Below are 17,126 nucleotides of genomic sequence, written 5' to 3'. Positions count from 1 at the left end.
GACCCTGGCCCAAGAGGACAAGCCCACCTCAATCTCCTCGAAGCTGGAGGGGAACTTGCGCTCCTCGAAGGCCGCGGTGTGGTGCCGGACCCACTGCAGCAGGAGCAGCACCAGCTCCCGGTACTCCTGCCAGCGCAGCTGGAGCTCCTGAGGACGAGCCAGGGGCCCTTAGGGGCGGCCGAGGCCAGGGCCAACCCTCACGCCCACCCCCACCTGGGCCCACAAGCCACCACTCACGTTGGCCTTCACCCCATCCTGCACGTCGGGCACACGAGGCATGGCGTCGTACAGGGACGAGACGTAGGTGATGATGGACTTCTCGTCGGGCTGAGGGACGTCCACGTCTGCAGGGGAGGAAGGTCAGAGGGCCCCAACGCAGACAGCAGGGGAGGGGGAGGCAGAGGGGGGGAGCAGCACGCACCCTCGGGGTCCAGCAGCCGGGTCACTCCCAGGTCCCGCTCTGCCACGGAGAAGGCCTGGTCCAGGTTCTCCAGGCTGGTCTGACTGTAAACCTTGTTCATGTCGATAAGCATGGGCCTGCAGGCAAAGCGGCCAGTGGGGTGAGGCAGGCGGGGACACAGGAGGCACAGCCCGCGGACAGGCCAGCACCCAGACAGACCCTCTCTATGTCCCCAACTCCAAACTCACCCTGAGAAATAGTCCGCCTGCCCCACGTGCACCCAGCCCTGCCCACACAGGCAGCCCTCTGCACTTGAAGGTCTGTCCCAAGCACTCAAGCGGCCCACAGTGGGCACAGTGCTGGTAGAATATACTGAGCGGATGGATGCCAGTCACCCTGGGCTCCCTGCAGCTGCCCTGCCTGCCAGGCCCCAAGTCCTGGGTGGGGGCTGAGGTCCCCCAAGAGCCATCCCCAGTGTGGTCCAGCCAACGGGACCCACTTCTAGGGCATCCACAGGGGGCAGGCCCTCGTGGCTGCAGAAGGAGCAGCCCCCGGCCCTCTGTGAGGACGCCCCTGGAGGGGCCCAGAAGGGGGTGCTCAGGGTGTGGGTGGGGCTGGGCTTGCACCCTCCCAGGGAGGCAGGCTGGCACAGGCGCCCACACCCGCCAGCAGTGAGTTCCCGTCAGTGCCAGGCACCCCTCCGCCACCTCCCCGCCCCGACTAGCTGGAAGTCGACCAGCGGGGCGGCTCCACAGTGCCCCAGCCCCAGCCCCACGCTCTGCCCCCGGGGGCCGCGTACTTGTGTCGATGGATGATGGCGTTGAAGAGGCGGCCGTCGCGCCAGCTGGTGGTGAAGTTGTCACAGCGCAGGCTCTGGTAGCCCTCCACCATGCGCTGCGACCACAGCAGCAGCTTCTCCTTGGCCGTCATGTCCTCCGACTGTCCGCTCACCTGGATGTCCGAGATCTGCCCCGCACGGCAGGCAGGGGGTCAGCTACGCTGCCTACGCCGCCTATGCTGCCCCATGCCTGCAACCCCTTGTCTGAGTGCTGGGGCACACAGGAGCCACTGGATCAGCAGAGGCCAAGTGGGGCCCTCAGGCCCCCTGTCACGTCACCCCAGGCCACTCCAGCCGGCAGCCACCACAGAATAAGTTGGTCCCCAACCCCCACTGCAGATAAGGGTGGATGCCCTGGCCGCCCTTGGCTAGGGAGAGCAGGCCTGGGGCACAACCTGAACCCCCCAAGTCGGTAGAGGTGGGCCCGAGAAGAGCGGCTGCAGGTTCCAGAACTTGCCCAGAAACCCAGGGCTGGAAAAGCCTGTCTCGGTAGGGGCCGGGCGGTCAGCCTCTTCTCTGGCTGCAGGCTAGGCGGAGGGCTCTGGGTCAGGGCATGGTGTGCCTGGCAGCCCTGGCCTGGGCATGCTGGGGCCATGACACCAGCCTGGCCCTGTACTGAGTTACTGAGTCCGTCTCCTTAGACCTGGCCCACCAGTCCTGCTGGCTGTCTATACACCCGCCTGCCTGGCTCCTTCTGTCGGCGTGCATGCCTGTGTGACTCAGCTGCCGTGCCAGCAGGGCTCTGCCTGCCCAGCTCTCAGATTTGTGGCTTCCTGTGCAGCCGGACAGGCAACGGATGAGTCAGCCAGTGCAGGCTGCTTCTCCAGAACCTTCCCTGGGCAGGCCGCTATCCCAGTAGGGAGTGAATTCCTCTGCAGGGAGGCTCTGCCCAGGCAGGGCCGGAGGGCACAGCACAGGAAGGCCTTGGAGAGAAGCCTGGGCCCTCGGGCCACAGAGCGGGCACAGAGCTGGGGTGTGGGGCTGGGCGGGGGCATCAGGAAGGCTCCAGGCACCAGGATACCCAGGGCCCCAGCTGCAGGTCCGCTCAGGAGACTGCGGCCGCAGTAGATCGAGGGCGGCGGGCAGCCACCCTACCTGGAAATGCAAGATGATGGTCCAGATGAGGCCGAGGGTCAGCTTGGGGTTGCCGTCGGCAATGTCATCGTTCCTGATGTTCACCAACTTCACCTGCAAGCAGCAAACAGCCTTCCGTCAGGCCACGGGCCGCCGGGGGAGGGGGCCGGGGCCCACGCCGGGGTGAGGGGAGCCTGACCTGACGGTGTCGGAGGTAGTCCAGAGCGATCTGCACGTTCTGCAGCTTGTGGAAGCGCATCCTCCCCTTCTCCCGGGGCTGTGCGGGAGCAGGCTGGTCAGTGCCCACCTGCAGAGCAGGGCGCGGTCCCCACCCACCCCCAGCATCCCCACGGCATCTGTGCAGTTGAACCAAGGGCCTTCGCCAGAGTGGCAGCAGCCACTCCCTTGTCCCAAGTTCACCCTCCCCAACAGCAAGGCGGCCATGGGCCCGGGGGCCAGGCCCAGCCTGGCCTTGGGAAGTCCAGCAGCCCGGCCCAGGCTGCGGGAAGGAAGGAAAGGGGTGGGGAGGAGACAATAGCCAGGAAGCCACAGTGGCATGGGGGGAGGGGTCCTCCTGCCCAGTGGTGGCAGCCCCAGCGGGCTCCAGGCCTGGCCCTGGTCAGTAAAACAGACGGGACAGCAGGCAGCTCAACGTATGGCCACCTGCCCACCCAAGTGCCAGGCACAGGTCTGGCTGGATGTGCCACCTGCCCCAGGCGAGCTGGGCTCCGGTCTCAGGGAGCCCACGGACTGCCGCGTCCAGCAGGCACAACCACTCACCAGGCGCGAGCTCCTGATTAAGTCCCGCTCTCTTGGCTGCCCGGCCAGAGCAGGGCAAAGGGTAAAGGGCAGAGGTCAAGGTTCAAAGTCCAAGCAGCAGAGAAACCAAAGCAGAGCAGAGCGTGAGGTTACTGTGCGGGGTCTCAAAGGGGAGCGCAGCAGGGCCGTGCGCCCACAGCACGGGGTCGGGGCTGCTCCCGTGCCCGCCTGACACTCTGGACCTAGAGGCCCAGGGAGGTGAAAGGCTGGGCTGGGTGGAGGGGGCTAGTGAGAGAGGCCCAAGGCGGGAAGGCAGGCAGGGGTGTCCAGGTGCGGCAGGTGGGGCCACAGAGGGGGTGGGTGGACGCACGTACCAGGCTTTCCCCTGAGAGCACCTCCAGCAAGGAGATAAGGTTGTGGCCATCCCGGAGATCTTCATACAGGTCACTGATGTGCCTCTGGGCCTGTGGGGGACAGAGAAGCTGAGTGGGCCACAGGTCCCCAAGAGCCACCAACAGGCCCTGGGGGTGGGGTGGGGTGGGGTGGGGGGGTTGGGGAGTGACTCAGAGGGCAGAGAGGTTGGGGGCCCACAGAACATGCCCCAGGGCTCAGAGAGGCACCTACCTCTGCCCTCCAGTGCTACAGGACAGGTGAGAAGAGACCGGACAGTCCAGGAGGAGAAGGAAGAGGAGGAGGAGACAGGAGACAGAAGGGAGCAGAGGAAGACAGAAAATCATAGGCTTGAGATGAAAGGTGAGCTCCCAGACCGAGACCCTGAGGGCAGGGGTGGGGCAACTGCGGGCAGGGGCAGGCAGCTCTGGTTTTGCCTGGAGGGCCAGGGGCACCATCCCTCACCCCCACTCGGTCTCCTCAGCCTCCTGACCACAGGGGCACACACCGGTACCAACCTTGATGAGGTGCTTGTTGACCCACTTGGTGAAGGTTTTCTTCTGCACACGGTCCCGCTCATCTGGGAGAGACAAGGCGGGGTTACCTGGGGCCTGGAGAAGCCCCCAGATCCCCCAGGAGGTGACTGCCCTGCAGACAGAGCGACTGGCTCATGACGAGGGCCTCAGAAACAATCACACTGAGACTGAGATGCAGACTGCCCCCCCTGTCCCCCCACACACCTGACTGGCAGGGGAAGGCCCAGGCCCCGCCGGCCCTGTCCACGAGGCACACAGGGTCCCTGCTGCTCAATCCCCCTATTGTCTCCCGCCCGAGATGGGAGGGTCCAGAGCTGGCAGCTGCACCCAGAGCCCACAGCACACAAGTCCCAACCTGCCTCGTCCCACACGGGCTGCCTCGTGGAGACCTGAGCTGAGCGGCTCCGGCCAGGACCCAGGCCCTGTTGGGGGGCTGACAGGAGGGAGCTGTATCCTCCCCACAGGGTAACGGGCTTTTTCCAGGGTACAGAGAGCTCCCCACCCACCACGGCCTATGCCCAAGGCCCAGAGGCAGCTGCCAACCTTGCCAACAGAGCCTAGCCCTCTCCCTGCTGGGCAGCTCTGCACCTGGGCCCAGGCAGCACAAGGCCCAAGGCCCCGGCCCCTTCCTGAAGCCGTGCCCCAAACTCAGACCCTCCGAGTCTGGGCTCCCAGCCCCACCTAGACACGGGCTTCCTGCCACAGGAAGTGGGCCCTTGCCGCCGCAGCCTGCCCGGCCCTGCCCAGGGGGAGTGCCCACTACCTTTCTTGCCCTCTGAGGCCCTGAGCACGGCCAGGTAGAGGTTGTCCTCCGAGCTGGTTCTCTTGTGACCCAGGCCCTGGGGCTCGGGGACACGGAGCCGGTGCTGAGACATGGTGCCGCCCCGGCCCCTTTCGAACTTGGTCCCTGGCCCCCAGGTGCTGTGTGCTCTGACCCCCTGCGCTGCGTGCACACAGGCGGCGGGCGGCGGAGGGCCGGTGCAGCACAGGACACGCTCGCTCAGCAGCAGTGGGCTCGACTCCCAGCCTCGCTGGTATGGCCACTCCCTGCCTGCTGTACTCCCCGGCCCCACTGTCCCCGCCCCAGGAGCCCCACCCCGCCGGCCCCCCCCAGAGGGAGTGTCCCGGCGGGAAGAAGGCAGACGGCCCCTCCCCCACGACCACACCCTCCGCAGACAGAAACAGGAAACCCGGGGGTTTCCTCACCCACCCTCCGGCCGCAGCATCCCGTGGGGAGGGTGGGGGGTGCGAGGGGACCTGCCACTTCACTGCACACTGACTGCGTCCCAGCGGCCACCCCAGATGGAAACCACCAGCCACGAGAGTGGAGCCTGCGTGTGGCTGCAACCAGGGTGCCCCACAGGCCACTCCTTCCCTCGGAGAACACACCAGGCTTCAGGCCAGGCCACTCTAGGCCTGCTCACTCTACCTGCTAACGGGCCTCCCCAAGCTGAGGGACTCTTGACCTGGCAGGGGGCGGGGGGCTCCATCTTTCTATCTGTTCCTTACAGCCCCTCAAATGACACCTTCTCATGGACCCACGTGCCCTGCTGTGCCCCAGGCCCATGCTGGGCTCTACTCTGTCCTGCCTGGGCCACTCTGGTCTTGTGCAGGCCTGGCCCTTCCCGATCTGCCCACCGGGCACGTCCTGGAGTGGTGCCCCTGTCTGCAAGGCAGAGCACACGGTGGGCAGGAGCAGCGCATAGCTGAGCCCTGACTCACCAGGCAGGACCGCCCAGCCCAGAGCTGCAGGAACTCTGCCCCGCGTGGGAGGGGGTCTGGGGGGCATTCGGAGGAGGCCCCCGCCAGTGAGTCAGGGCTGGGGAGGGGGGCCTCGGCGCAGTGACTCACAGTCAAGGAAGCTGCTCTGGGGAGTGGGTACAGGATGGGTGGGGCTGTTTGCATTGGGCAGGGCACAGAGATTGCAGCCGTCCAGGGTTGTAAAGGTGGAAGACACAGGGAGCAAAGGGCACAGGGCTGGCGGAGCGCCCCACGCCGGCTCCCCACGCCGGCAGCCCTGGGGACTCCCCGACCACCAGAGGAAAGAATGCACTGCCCAGACCACAAGAATTTTCCAGTCCGCCTCTGGCTTGATGGGATCCAGCTGTGAGCCCCATCCCCCCAGGGCCCCATTCCGGGAAAAGCTCACCCCATCCCATTCCTGCTGCCCCCTTTGGCCACAGGAGGGCGCCCCAATCCCACGTGGTGGGGCCCAAGCCAGGAGGAGCTGGCTAGCCCCCCCCAATGTCTCAGCCCCCTCCCCACAGGGTGAGAGACCCCTGGCACCTCACCCGGGGCAACCTCCTCCCCCTGGGGAGGCTTGACTGCTCAGCCACCCCCACAACCCCACCAACATCAGCTTTTCACCCTCCAGAGAGACCCCCAACCACCCCAAATCGAACTCCACACTGCTCCCCGCACAGGACACGCCCAGAATGTCCCACAGACCCCAACACACACACAGACACACACACCCCCGGCCCCTCCCTAGGTTTACAGCCTCTTTATAGAGGACCCCGTTGACTTTAGCTGTGGTGGAAAGTTCAGGAACCTGCCTTGAGCACCTGCTGTACGCGGGCTCTGGGCTAAGCCAGCGGTAGGTAACAAGGAGGTGGACTCCTGCCTGCGGGGGTTACAGGCACCAGAGGTCCCTAGGGATAATGGGTCAGGGAGAGAATCAGAAACTCCAGAAACTGGAACCCAGAGGAGCCAGGGCCTGACATCCCAAACTGGTGTAAGCCCCAGCCTCCTCTCTCTGCCCCTGCGGGGCCTCCAGGGGGAAAGGGAGGGGTCGGCATCGTGCCGCTGAACCCTTAGAAACCCCGCCCCGCTGGGGTCTCCGAGGCCATCCTCTCCCCCTCCCCCACACAGCCCCTCCCTTCCAGCCCGGGCCCCCCCCCCCCCCCCCCCCCCCCGCGCCCTGCCCCTGTCCATCCTACTCAGACCCTCAAACCAACAGGCTGGCCCAGCCCCAGTGTGCCCCAAGCCAAGCCACAGCCGACACCACCCCCCTGGACACAGTGCCTGGCACCGGCTCCTCCTACAGCTGACGGACTCCTGAACTATCCCAGGGCAGCTGAGCCTCTGCCATCAGCCCAGTGTCCCCTAGAGCTGCCGATGGCCCTCTGAGGGGCATCATCGCCCCCTTCTACAGACATGGGGACTAAGCCTGGAAGTCCCACAGCTAGTGCAGACGTGTCTGGGATGCGAAGCCTGTATGTAGAGGGCCGAGGAGAGAGAGACCCAATGCGGCCGCAGGCCTGGAGCCCCACCCACAGCACCTCCCACCTTCCTCCCCCGTCCAGACTGGCAACAGCCGGGTGCCCAGAATCCAAGGCCGAAGCCTCACAGCCAGCCCCGCCTACCCCACCCCCCCTTCTCCAGAGAAGGAACACAGGGCACCTAGGGGCACATCACCCCCACCTTCCTCCCAGGTGTTTCCGGAACCAAGTGTGAGGGTGGGGCTCCACCTGGGCTGGGCCCCTCCCCCTTCCCCAGCCAGCGCAGCAGCCGTCTAGGGTAGGGAGACCCGTGCCCCTTCCATCGCTACCACCGCTCGCGGCCACACCCACCTACACAGCACAGCTGCGTGTAGAGGTAGCCCCTGCGGGCTTGCTCGCAGCCCCCATCCAGCCAGCACAGCTGTTCCAGCGCGACGTCCTGCGCAGCGAAGGCGCTCCCCGCCCCCCATACGCCAGCCGCAGCCATGAGCACCCCGGAGACAGACGCCCACCGAGGTCGGGCCAGCAGCACGGGGATGCGATGGTGCGTCCGCTCCCCAGCCCACGCTGCTGCGCGCAGCCTGGCTCTGCGCTCCACACCCTCCCCCACTGTCCGCAGCGGGCACGCAGCCCAGACCCGTAGAACCTGCCCCTTGTGGGGCGCCCCGCCCAGTGCAGGAGCGGAAGCCGCATTGGTGGGAGAGGACCCTGCTAGCCCTGGGGGCGGGGGGGGGGGGGCCTGGAGGCTGGGGCGGCTGCCTGCGGGACACAGGGGTCTGGGAACTCAGGGCTGCCCGGGTTGCCCAGCAGGGGAGTCCCGCGGGACACCCAGGCGCTGGGAAACTCCCTAAGAGGAGGCTCCCAACAGGATGCGCAGCGGAGGCTGGAGGGATGGGGCGGGGAGTAGCAAGCCCAGAACAGCCCAGAACAGGAAAAAAGACACCAAAGCCCCAGGGGCGCCACAGGGCAGAGACAGGGAGGAGCCAGGGTGGTGGCCCAAAGGGAGCCCCTTCCCTTCTTTACTGGGGACAGGACATAGAGAGGGATTAAGAGGGAGTGAGGGTGGGCCAGATCCGGGGGGGGGGGGAACCCAGGCCTATGCATTTTACTGACCACAGCTGAGTCACCAGCCACTGCCCAGCCCTCAGAACCACACCTAGAAGCCCCGTGCTCACTCAGACCGCAGGTCCAGTGGGTCTGGCACCCAGACTGAGACCGAGCAGGCCTGCCAAGGGGCAGCCCGGCCACCCAGCCAAGAACGAGCCACCCCGCCCCGTGGGGTGTGCTGGATGCAGACCTGAGCACCATCTATCTGCACAGCCCCACTGGGCGGTCCCTCTGGCCAGAAGTCCCGTCCGCAGAGCCCCACCAGCTCCACCGGCTGGAGCAAAGGCAGGGCCCACTCTGTCCTGTGTAGGGCACTGCTGCCGGGCATGGCCGCCTCAGGCTGTCTCCCAAAACGGGTGACTTTGAGCAGGGGGAGGGCAGAGGGCAGTCCGAGTCCGTCCTGGGCGCTGGCACAGGGTGCTCTTAGCACCTGCCTCAACTCTGTGTAGCTCAACCTATCCCAGGGGGCGGGGCCTCAGTGCCCGGCAGGAGCCTTTCCCAAGACCTGTCCCAGGACACCTGCACCTGCCGTCTCTGTGTTGACTAGTCACCTGCGCTCACCCTGTCCCTAGCAGCTGGGAGGAGCCTCCCGTCCAAGGGGGCAGTGCAGACACTGCTGTGTCCCCCTTCTGGAGCTCGACTTCAGCTTCTCCCCACCCATCTGCCCAGAGTGGAGCCATGGAGCCCCCACCCCACCCAGGGGAGCGGGCAAGGTATCCAGTGCGGGGGTGGCAGGCAGGGGCAACACTGCTCTCCGACCGGACCAGACCACGTGCTCCTGCGTAGTTCAGGGACAGGAAGGGGAGGGGATAAGGAAATGCAGGGTGAGAGGGAGGCGGCCCCGTGCCCCCACCCGGCTCCAGCCCCCTTGGGCAGGGGCGGCAGCGGTGGCTGGTGACAGCGGCCCAGGCGGTAGCCACCGGCGGCTTACCTTCCTCATCCTGCGCCCGCCGGCGCCCCCTGCGCCAGTGCCACACGGCGGCCAGGGTGACGACGTGGCCCACCACCACCAGGGAGGGAAACAGGCTGCCCGAGGGCTCCATGGCCCTGGGACCCCAAGGCTGCAGGCAGAGCTGGCAGAGCCCTTCGGAAGCTAGCTACTCAGCTAGCTACTCGTGCGCAGCGCGAGGCCCGCAGCCCCCTCCCTTCCCTGCGTGAGGGCGGGCTGGGGGGGGGCACCACACGGGGGGGGGGGGGGCGCCCCGCCTGCAGGACCGCCCTGCCGCGCTGTCTGCCTGGCGGAGACTAGTCCTGTCCCTGCACCAACTGTGCTCCCACCGCCGCTTCCCCTCCTCCCTCCCAGTCCCCGGGCGGCATTCCCCACCCGCCTGCGGCCGTGCCCAGCCCAGCTGTCCCTGCGCGCAGCTACACACTCAAGGTTAGCGGGAACCTTAACCCCTGCTTGCCCGCAGCCACACCCGCCGGGAGGAGGGGCCTGTGGCAGCGAGTGGCTGACGCGAGGCCAAGCTGGGGCACCCCCCTGGATAGCCGGGGCTGCCCCAGCACGGAGCCCCCCACCCCTCCCGGGATGGTGACCCCAGGGTCCCAGCAGCACCCCATTCTGCTCCCGAGGGTGTCCTCGGTGACAGCTGCCAGGGGGATGCATGCCAGTGCCCCAGCCCTCGCTGGCCGCAGGCGTACAGCTGACCCAGCCACACGCAGACAAGTGCCCCACAGGGTCCCCAGCCGCCCCTCCCCCGCATGGGGCAGTGGACGGGTCGGAGGGCCGGGGGTGGGGGGCTGGCCTGGGTGGGCAAGGCTGTGTGCAGGGAAACAGGACAGAGCCCCAGCCCCCGGCCCCCCAGCCCGGCTCTCACCTACCCGGCACGACCTTCATTGAGGACAGCGGCAGGAGCCCGCAGGGCAGGCAGACAGAGTGGGCGAGGGGCGTGGGAGGGTCACAGGCCCCTCAAAGGCGGCACAGAGCGGGCAGTGGCAGTGTCAGGAGGGAGGAGGGCACAGGGCGGCCGTGTGCGCTGTCAGCAGTAGCGCCTGTGTCCGTGGGGGAGGGGTGGGGTGGGCAGGGGGCCCGGGGGATATAAATATCTAAGGACAGCAAGGCCCGTCATCTGTCCAGACTTAGAACATGACGCGCGGAGAGCGAGGGCACCAGGGCTCAGGGCCTTCGCCACGTCCAGCCCCGTCCGTCCAGCGGGGTGGCGCCCACCAGCATCACCCCCACTTCAGGCTTCCGCCACAGTTCTAACAAGAAGAAGCCTCCTCCTGGCCCCACGCTGGCCCCGTGGAGGGAGCACAGCACCCCACCCGCCTGAGCAGCAGTGGGGTGCACTTGGAAAAGGCCACGGGAGCCAGGGCCCCCCCCACAAGTCACTCAGCACAACACCGGCCCCCAGAGGGATGGACAGCCTCCTCAAATCAAGGTCAGGGACAGCCCCACCTCAGGCAGAGGCCGTGTGAACGTGACGGAGTGCCCCCACCAGTGTCTGTGCCTCCCTGCCCTGGGCCACTCCTCGTGTCTGCCGGGGCCCCAACCACCCCAGGAACACCCCCAGCAGCTGCAATCTGCAGAAGACCCGGGGTCACAGGTCCTTGTCCAGCAGGCGGGCCCACGCCACATCCTAGATGGACCTGGACCCCAGTACGCCCTGGAAACAGGACATGTGGTCCACAGTCCTGCCCCCTCTCCTCTCAGGCCCCCGCACAGGGCTGAAAGCTCAAGGTAGGGCTCACATGGCACTCTGTGGCTCCTCCGGGTCAAGCATGATCCTACCAAACCCTCACAGAACCCTGCATCAAGGGTCCTCGACTTGAAGTGAGCCCTACGCTGTTACTGCATCGTACAGATGATTAAAGCAAAGGCACAGGATGGGTGAGGCACTTGCCGGTGGTCACACAGGCTGTGTGTGACTTGACCAAGAGGCCCCTCTGGTGTGCCTAGCCAGCTCTGCAGCAATGCATAGCAAACCGCATTTGGCCTGTGACGCCAGGGTAGGGACCGGATAGAAGGCAAATCTAATCCTGCCCTAGCCTCCCTTCTATCTACATATACCCCACAATCCACACACGACCCAGACGCAGAGCTAGCCATGCGTAAGGACACCGTGGTCCATGCGGGACCACACCACGCTTCAGAAACTCATTTCCGGAGGGAACTGGCCTTCATTGGCCAGCTCTGTTGGCTGAGTCTGGGCTAGGAGAACCTCAGAGGAGCCCATGGCGGGTCACAGGGCCAGCACTGGCTCCCCGAGGGCAGTGGGCAGCCCTCCAGCACCCCACAGAGACCTGGGTCAGGGCCAGACACCTCCATCCCACACCAGACACACCCCTGTGCAGCTGTGACCAGGAGCCGTGCTCATCCTGTATCCTCAAGTTCCTGCCCCCCAGGGCTCCTGGGTACCCCTACCCCCATGCCCTGCACACCTGCGGCCCCACCAGACCCTGTCCTACCTTGGCCCAGTTGAATCAGCTCCTCCATGGTGTACCTGTCCATGGCAGCAGAGCACGAAAGGGCCAGGCCACTCCGAACCAGCAGAGAGGAGAGGAAGGAAGGCAGGAAGGAGGGAAGGGGTGGGAAGCAGAGGGAGGGCTCCCCACCCAGCTCTGGGAGCCCTGGCTCCTCCTCACAGCCACCCCTTAGTCAGAGGGGAGCAGAGCTGAAGCCCGCTGATCAACAGGTCAAACCAGCCTGGGTGGTACAGTGGGTCAGCCTGCCCATTCCTGAGCCCTCTATGCCTTCAGGCACAGTGCCCCCCCCGGGGGGGGGCCCAGTCCTCTCCACTGAGCTGCCCTGTCGGCCCACAGCCTCCCCTCTGCCTCACAGCCCCCTTCCCTGCAGGTCGCACCCTCACTCCCTCAGTTCCGAAAGCTGGCCCTTCCTGGGCACATCCCCCACGACCAGTTCAGCCCGGCCACCACGGCAGGGGTGACACACCAGCGGCATCTTCGCCTCTGGGGTCCTCCTCCGTGCCTTGTCTTACCCAGCCACAGCAGGACCAGATAAGAGGCAAACCTAATCCTGCCTTGTACCTACGGATGCCCCACAAGACACATGCAACCCAGACACAGAGCTAGCAACGGTCACAAAAAAACGGGCTGGACCTAGCCGGGTAGCTCAGTTGGTTAGAGCGTCATCTGCTATGCCAAGGCTCTGGGTTTGATCCCCAGGTTCTGGCCCATACAAGGATCAATCAGACCCTGGCCAGGTGGCTCCATGGATAAAGTGTTTTCCCGGCACGCTGAGGTTGCAGGTTCAGTCCCGTCAGGGCATGTACGAGAACCAATCAATGAGAATGCAACAAAGTGAAACAATTTGATGCTTCTCCCTCTCACCCCCCACCCTCCCTCCCTCTCTGCTTCCCCGCTTTCTAACCCTCCTTCCTCTCTCCCTCTCTCTTAAATCAATGGGGGAAAAAAGAATCAACCAATAAATGCATAAGTAAGTGGGAAAACAAATCAATGTCTCTCTGTCTCTCCCTTGTGGTGATCTTGGGCCCTCCCACCTCCATACCGGGTGCTGCTTGCTCAGCCACACAAAAGAGCAAGGCAGCTCTGTGTGCTAACTCCATGTTCCCTAAGAATGAGGACCTTGGGAAGGTCAAGGAGCACAGTGGGTGGGAGCATCTATACCATCTGGGTTCATATAGATTTTTCAGCCAGGCAAAGTGTTACTTTGAAATGTAAAGGAAATTCATATTTAAAAACCCATTCTGGCCTGACCTGTGGTAGCGCAGTGGATAAAGCTTTGACCTGGAAATGCTGAGGTTGCCGGTTCGAAACCCTAGGCTTGCCTGGTCAAGGCACATATGGGATTTCATGCTTCCAGCTCCTCCCCACCTTCTCTCTCTCTCTCTCCTCTCTCTCTTCCTCTCTGTCTCTCTCTCTCCTCTCTAAAATGAATAAATAAAATAAAAAAAAAAAAACACCCATTCTGCCAAACCCCTTGCCAGGGCCATGAGCAATCCTATATCCTTGCCTGCCAGCTACCAGATCTTCCTCTGTCCCTCCCTCTGCTGCTCTTGACCAAGCAGGTCCCTCCTCATTGATCAGGGCTCAGCTCAGAACACCTCCTCAGAGGGGTCCTCCCTGATTGCTCCTAAAACTGCCTCCTCATTTAGTTCATCCCCAGATGGTAGAGGTTTCCCGTGCCAGGGGCTCGTCTGGCTGGTACATGGGTGACAAAGTTGGTAGACACCTTCCCACACCAGGAAGCACAGGGCGGGGCTGAGGGCATGTGTGACTGTCCTGCAGTGTCCATGGCTCCTCTCGGCCAGGGCTGGACAGGCAGAGGCAGCTCATCTGACCAAGGTCATTCTGCGGGCCAGTGCAGCGGGTCCCACAGGCTCCTGACCTTGTCCCTCTGCTAAGTGGAGAGGAGCAATGCTCTGCGGAAAGGGGGCCGTGGGGCTCATTACTTGACCATCCCTGAAGCTCTGAGAAGTGGAGGTTCCAGGTGTCAGCAGAAACGCCCTAGCCTGAGTGTGGAGCCATCACGGCCCCTGCAGATGACAGGGAAGCACAGCGCCACACCCAGTACCCAGGCACCCTGGGGATCCTGAGAGTGACCCTCGAAGTGGCCAGGGAGAGGAGGGAGCCCACACCCGCTGGCCCTGACTCAGCCTAGAGCCGGAGCTCATTTCCTGTTGGAAACTCTGAGCTGCCACCAGCGGAGGCTGTGGCTACAGCAGGGAAGGGAAGACTGAGTCACCTCCGTCGGGGCTGGGGGTGCCCTCCTTTCAGCCCACTGCAGCCACACCCAGTCCCCCTCCTGGCCCTGCTGCTGCCAAATGCCCGCCCAGCAGCCCAGCGGTCCAGCCTGGCCGCAGACCAGGAAGGAAGGAGAGAAAAGGAGGGAGGGGCTCAGGATCACCACATGGGAGTGGATGAGATGGAGGGGGCTGGTCTGCAAACCCCTGAGGGCGGAGGGGCGCAGTGAAGGGAAGGTTGGGGGAGAAGGCCCCTGGGCGGGGACCCGGCCACCAGATGCTGACCAGTGCTGACCAGCGCGTGCTAGCCAAGCACCGACAGCCTTCGTCTACTGTGCAAAACACTTGTGACCCCACTGACAGGAACTGGAGAGGCCACGGGGGAGCCAGAGGTGGCCCCTCTACTCTACAATCCCACCCATCTACCCATAAGGGCTCTCATGGTGTGGACCTAATGGGTCCAACCCAGGCCAGGCTAGGACTGGGTCCTGCTCAGCACCTGTGACCTGTGGGCCCCTTCACCCGGCAGCTTCCTGTTCACCCTGCCAGATGCACTCCACATCCCCTTCCCAGCTCCTCAGAGATCAAGTTCCTGCCCAGATGTCCAGACACCAAGAGGGATGCGGAAGCCAAACCTGCCTTCCGCTAGGGGCCCTGGGTCACCCCAAGTAAGCACCAAGACTGGTGAGCTCCAGGAGTGCACGGGTGACCCACAGCTGCACGGGACAGGTGTCACCTACACACCTGGGTCCTGCCAGCCCAAGTGCTCCTAGGGAGAGGTGGATACTACAGAGAAGGGCACAGCGAGGGGGCGCTGGCAATCCCTGGGAGAACAGGACCTGAACCATCCTCTCGGACGCAGCTCAAGCCTGGGCCTGGAGCTGGGCCCTGCACCTGCGTGCCACACCCCGGCTTCTGGCCTGCCTGCGTGCTTCCTCCTGCCTGGGGTCTGCTCATCTTCCCCACCCAGGGCTGCCCCCTAGGTGATCACCAACCCCAAGCCAGCCAAGCACCCAGTCACAATACCACATCTGAGCCACAAAACCATGGGGGCAGGGGGTCACCCCACTGGACAGATGCAAGGCTCAGAAAGCTGAGGCAGGTGGCCCGGGCTGCGCTAGAGGCCAGCGACACCCCACCCACCCCAGCACTTCCTCTGCAGGCCCCGGCCTGGAGCAGAGATAGCCTGGGGACAGACAAGCCACAGGGTGAGGGCAGCAATGGAGAAAGGGAAGGCTGCTAACAGCTGGTCCTGCCAGTCCTGGGCCACAAGCCCCACCCTTACAGCCCCCGGGGTGTGCCAGGGGATGGGCTGGCTGGGGGCCTACGTGCTTCTCCTTGGCTTACCAGACCCAGGTCCTCAAGCCAAGAGGAGGAGCCATGCGGTCCAATACCAGAGTACCCAGCACCCTCAGGCAGAGAAAGCGCCACCTGCTGGTGTGAGCAAAGACCCCCCCCCCCTCCACGTGCTACTGCCCCCCCCACAAGCCCACTGGACATCGGCCCCAGCACCTCCTCCCATTACCAATGGTAGAGGTCAGGATGCAGCTGACCTGTGGCTGGGGCAGGCTCCGTGTCAGGCGTTGCCAGGGTGCCCAGGGTGGCAGTGGACACCACAGGGGGCTCAGGGGCCCCCTCTGCCGGCTCCTTCCGACGGTAGACCCTCCGCTCCTCATGGGCAAGGTCCTCAGCTGGCAGATGTCCCCGCTTGGGTGGGCAGCCCAAGGGACCCTGTACAGCCTGCACATGGGGGGCGCGGCGCGCGGGTATCACCATGGCCACAGGACGGCGCACACGCTGCAGCGAGGCTGGCACGATCTCCGGTGGCAGGTGCAGGTACTGGCGCAGGTGGGCCACGCCCTCGTTGGTGAGGTACCAGTAAAAGTGGCGCCAGGCGAAGGTCTCCCGCACCAGCCCGCGTGCCCGCAGAGAGGCCATGGCACGCATGACCTGCAGGTTGGTGACGCCAGGCACGTGGGGGTGCAGACTGCGGGGTCGCCGGTCCTTCTTGGCCACCATCACACCCTCCCGGAAGAGCACCTCGTAAATGGCCCGCAGCTGGTCCAGGGGCATGAGCATGCCTGCTACCATGGCTGCTGCTGAGCCGGCCAGGCGAGGGTACGGGCAGGGCACAGGGAGGTGGCCAACGAGGCGCCTCAGCACCAGGAGCCACAGGGAGCTGTAGCAGGCAGGCAGGCAGGAGGGCAGGCGGGCAGGCGGGCCTCCTCAGCACTGAGCTTGAGGGCCTGGGCTCCGGACTTGAGGCTCTGGCGCCTGGCTGCCTGGCTGCCTGGCTGCCTGGCTGCCCGGCTGCCCGGCTGCTGCAATTCCTGCCGGCACTTGGGCCTGCCCACCGCCTGCAAGAGCCTCCCGCCAGCCCTCCCTCCAGGAGGCCAGGCCAGCCCCCTCTGACTCAGCAGCACGGGCGGCCCCTCCCACCCACAGCCACGAGGCCCCTAGAAGAGTGGGGGGCGCCTCGCCTGCCTCGCAGTGTCAGCTACCCCTGCGGCCGCTCCCCTCCCTCCCCACCCCTCCCCTCCCAGGCCGCTCAGCTCCAACTTCAGAAATTACATCAGTTTCTAAATACTTCCTTGAAGGTTCCTAGCCTCCAGGGAGGGGGACAGGAGCACTGTGGTCTAAGAATCTCCAAGGTGACAAAGCAAAGAGAAGTGAGGGCAGGGGGAGACCTCAGGCTGGGGACCCAACACAGGGTGGTGGTCTCAGAGCTTCATGGGCTCACCAGGATCTAAATAGGGGTGCCGGGCCATCTGGGTCTGGGGACACTTGAGGTCTGAGGACAGGACTAGGACTAGGGGGGGGTCAAGGTCTGAGTAGAGGACCAGGGCCTTGGGGGCAGCAGACGAGGGGAACTGCAGAGGCAGCTGCAGCACATGGGCAGCAGGGCTGCGGGCACCACTGGCTGCTGTCCAAAAAGCAGTCCCCACCTCCAATGCCAGGTCTGAGACAATGGCCACCCTATCTAAAACTTTCCAGGTCAGATCAAAGGCAAGCCCAGAGAACACGCAGTCCCCTGGGAGCCGGGTGGGGGGCTCTGAGTGGGGCCTCCATCCACCCACTGCCACCACCCACCGCCAGCTGTCTGGGCCAGAAACCCTCAGCTGCCACAGGCAATCAAAG

The 17,126-nt window shown here is 65.0% G+C and overlaps 1 protein-coding gene across 11 annotated transcripts in view; it reads right to left on the bottom strand.

The window, feature by feature from the left end:
- PLEC (plectin) overlaps window positions 1-17,126 on the bottom strand; it is a 61,143-nt gene that overhangs the window by 20,924 nt on the left and 23,093 nt on the right. For 4 of the 11 annotated variants that reach the window (XM_066265464.1, XM_066265453.1, XM_066265457.1 and 1 more), the window contains 8 exons: window positions 3,980-4,041; window positions 3,446-3,535; window positions 2,512-2,589; window positions 2,334-2,426; window positions 1,200-1,366; window positions 422-537; window positions 238-344; window positions 28-147 (listed from right to left, as the gene is read on the bottom strand). In XM_066265464.1, the coding sequence (XP_066121561.1) occupies window positions 28-147; window positions 238-344; window positions 422-537; window positions 1,200-1,366; window positions 2,334-2,426; window positions 2,512-2,589; window positions 3,446-3,535; window positions 3,980-4,041 (833 nt within the window). Of the gene's footprint in view, window positions 1-27; window positions 148-237; window positions 345-421; window positions 538-1,199; window positions 1,367-2,333; window positions 2,427-2,511; window positions 2,590-3,092; window positions 3,113-3,445; window positions 3,536-3,979; window positions 4,042-4,760; window positions 5,030-7,569; window positions 7,835-9,256; window positions 9,422-10,146; window positions 10,280-11,733; window positions 11,807-15,541; window positions 16,237-17,126 lie in introns of those variants that run through there. The other 7 variants (XM_066265452.1, XM_066265459.1, XM_066265460.1 and 4 more) reach the window with 7 other exon arrangements.

This window comes from Saccopteryx bilineata, chromosome 3, assembly GCF_036850765.1.
Source record: "Saccopteryx bilineata isolate mSacBil1 chromosome 3, mSacBil1_pri_phased_curated, whole genome shotgun sequence".
NCBI classification, from domain to species: Eukaryota; Metazoa; Chordata; class Mammalia; order Chiroptera; family Emballonuridae; genus Saccopteryx; species Saccopteryx bilineata.
This window is presented reverse-complemented; position numbering and strand designations above follow the sequence as displayed.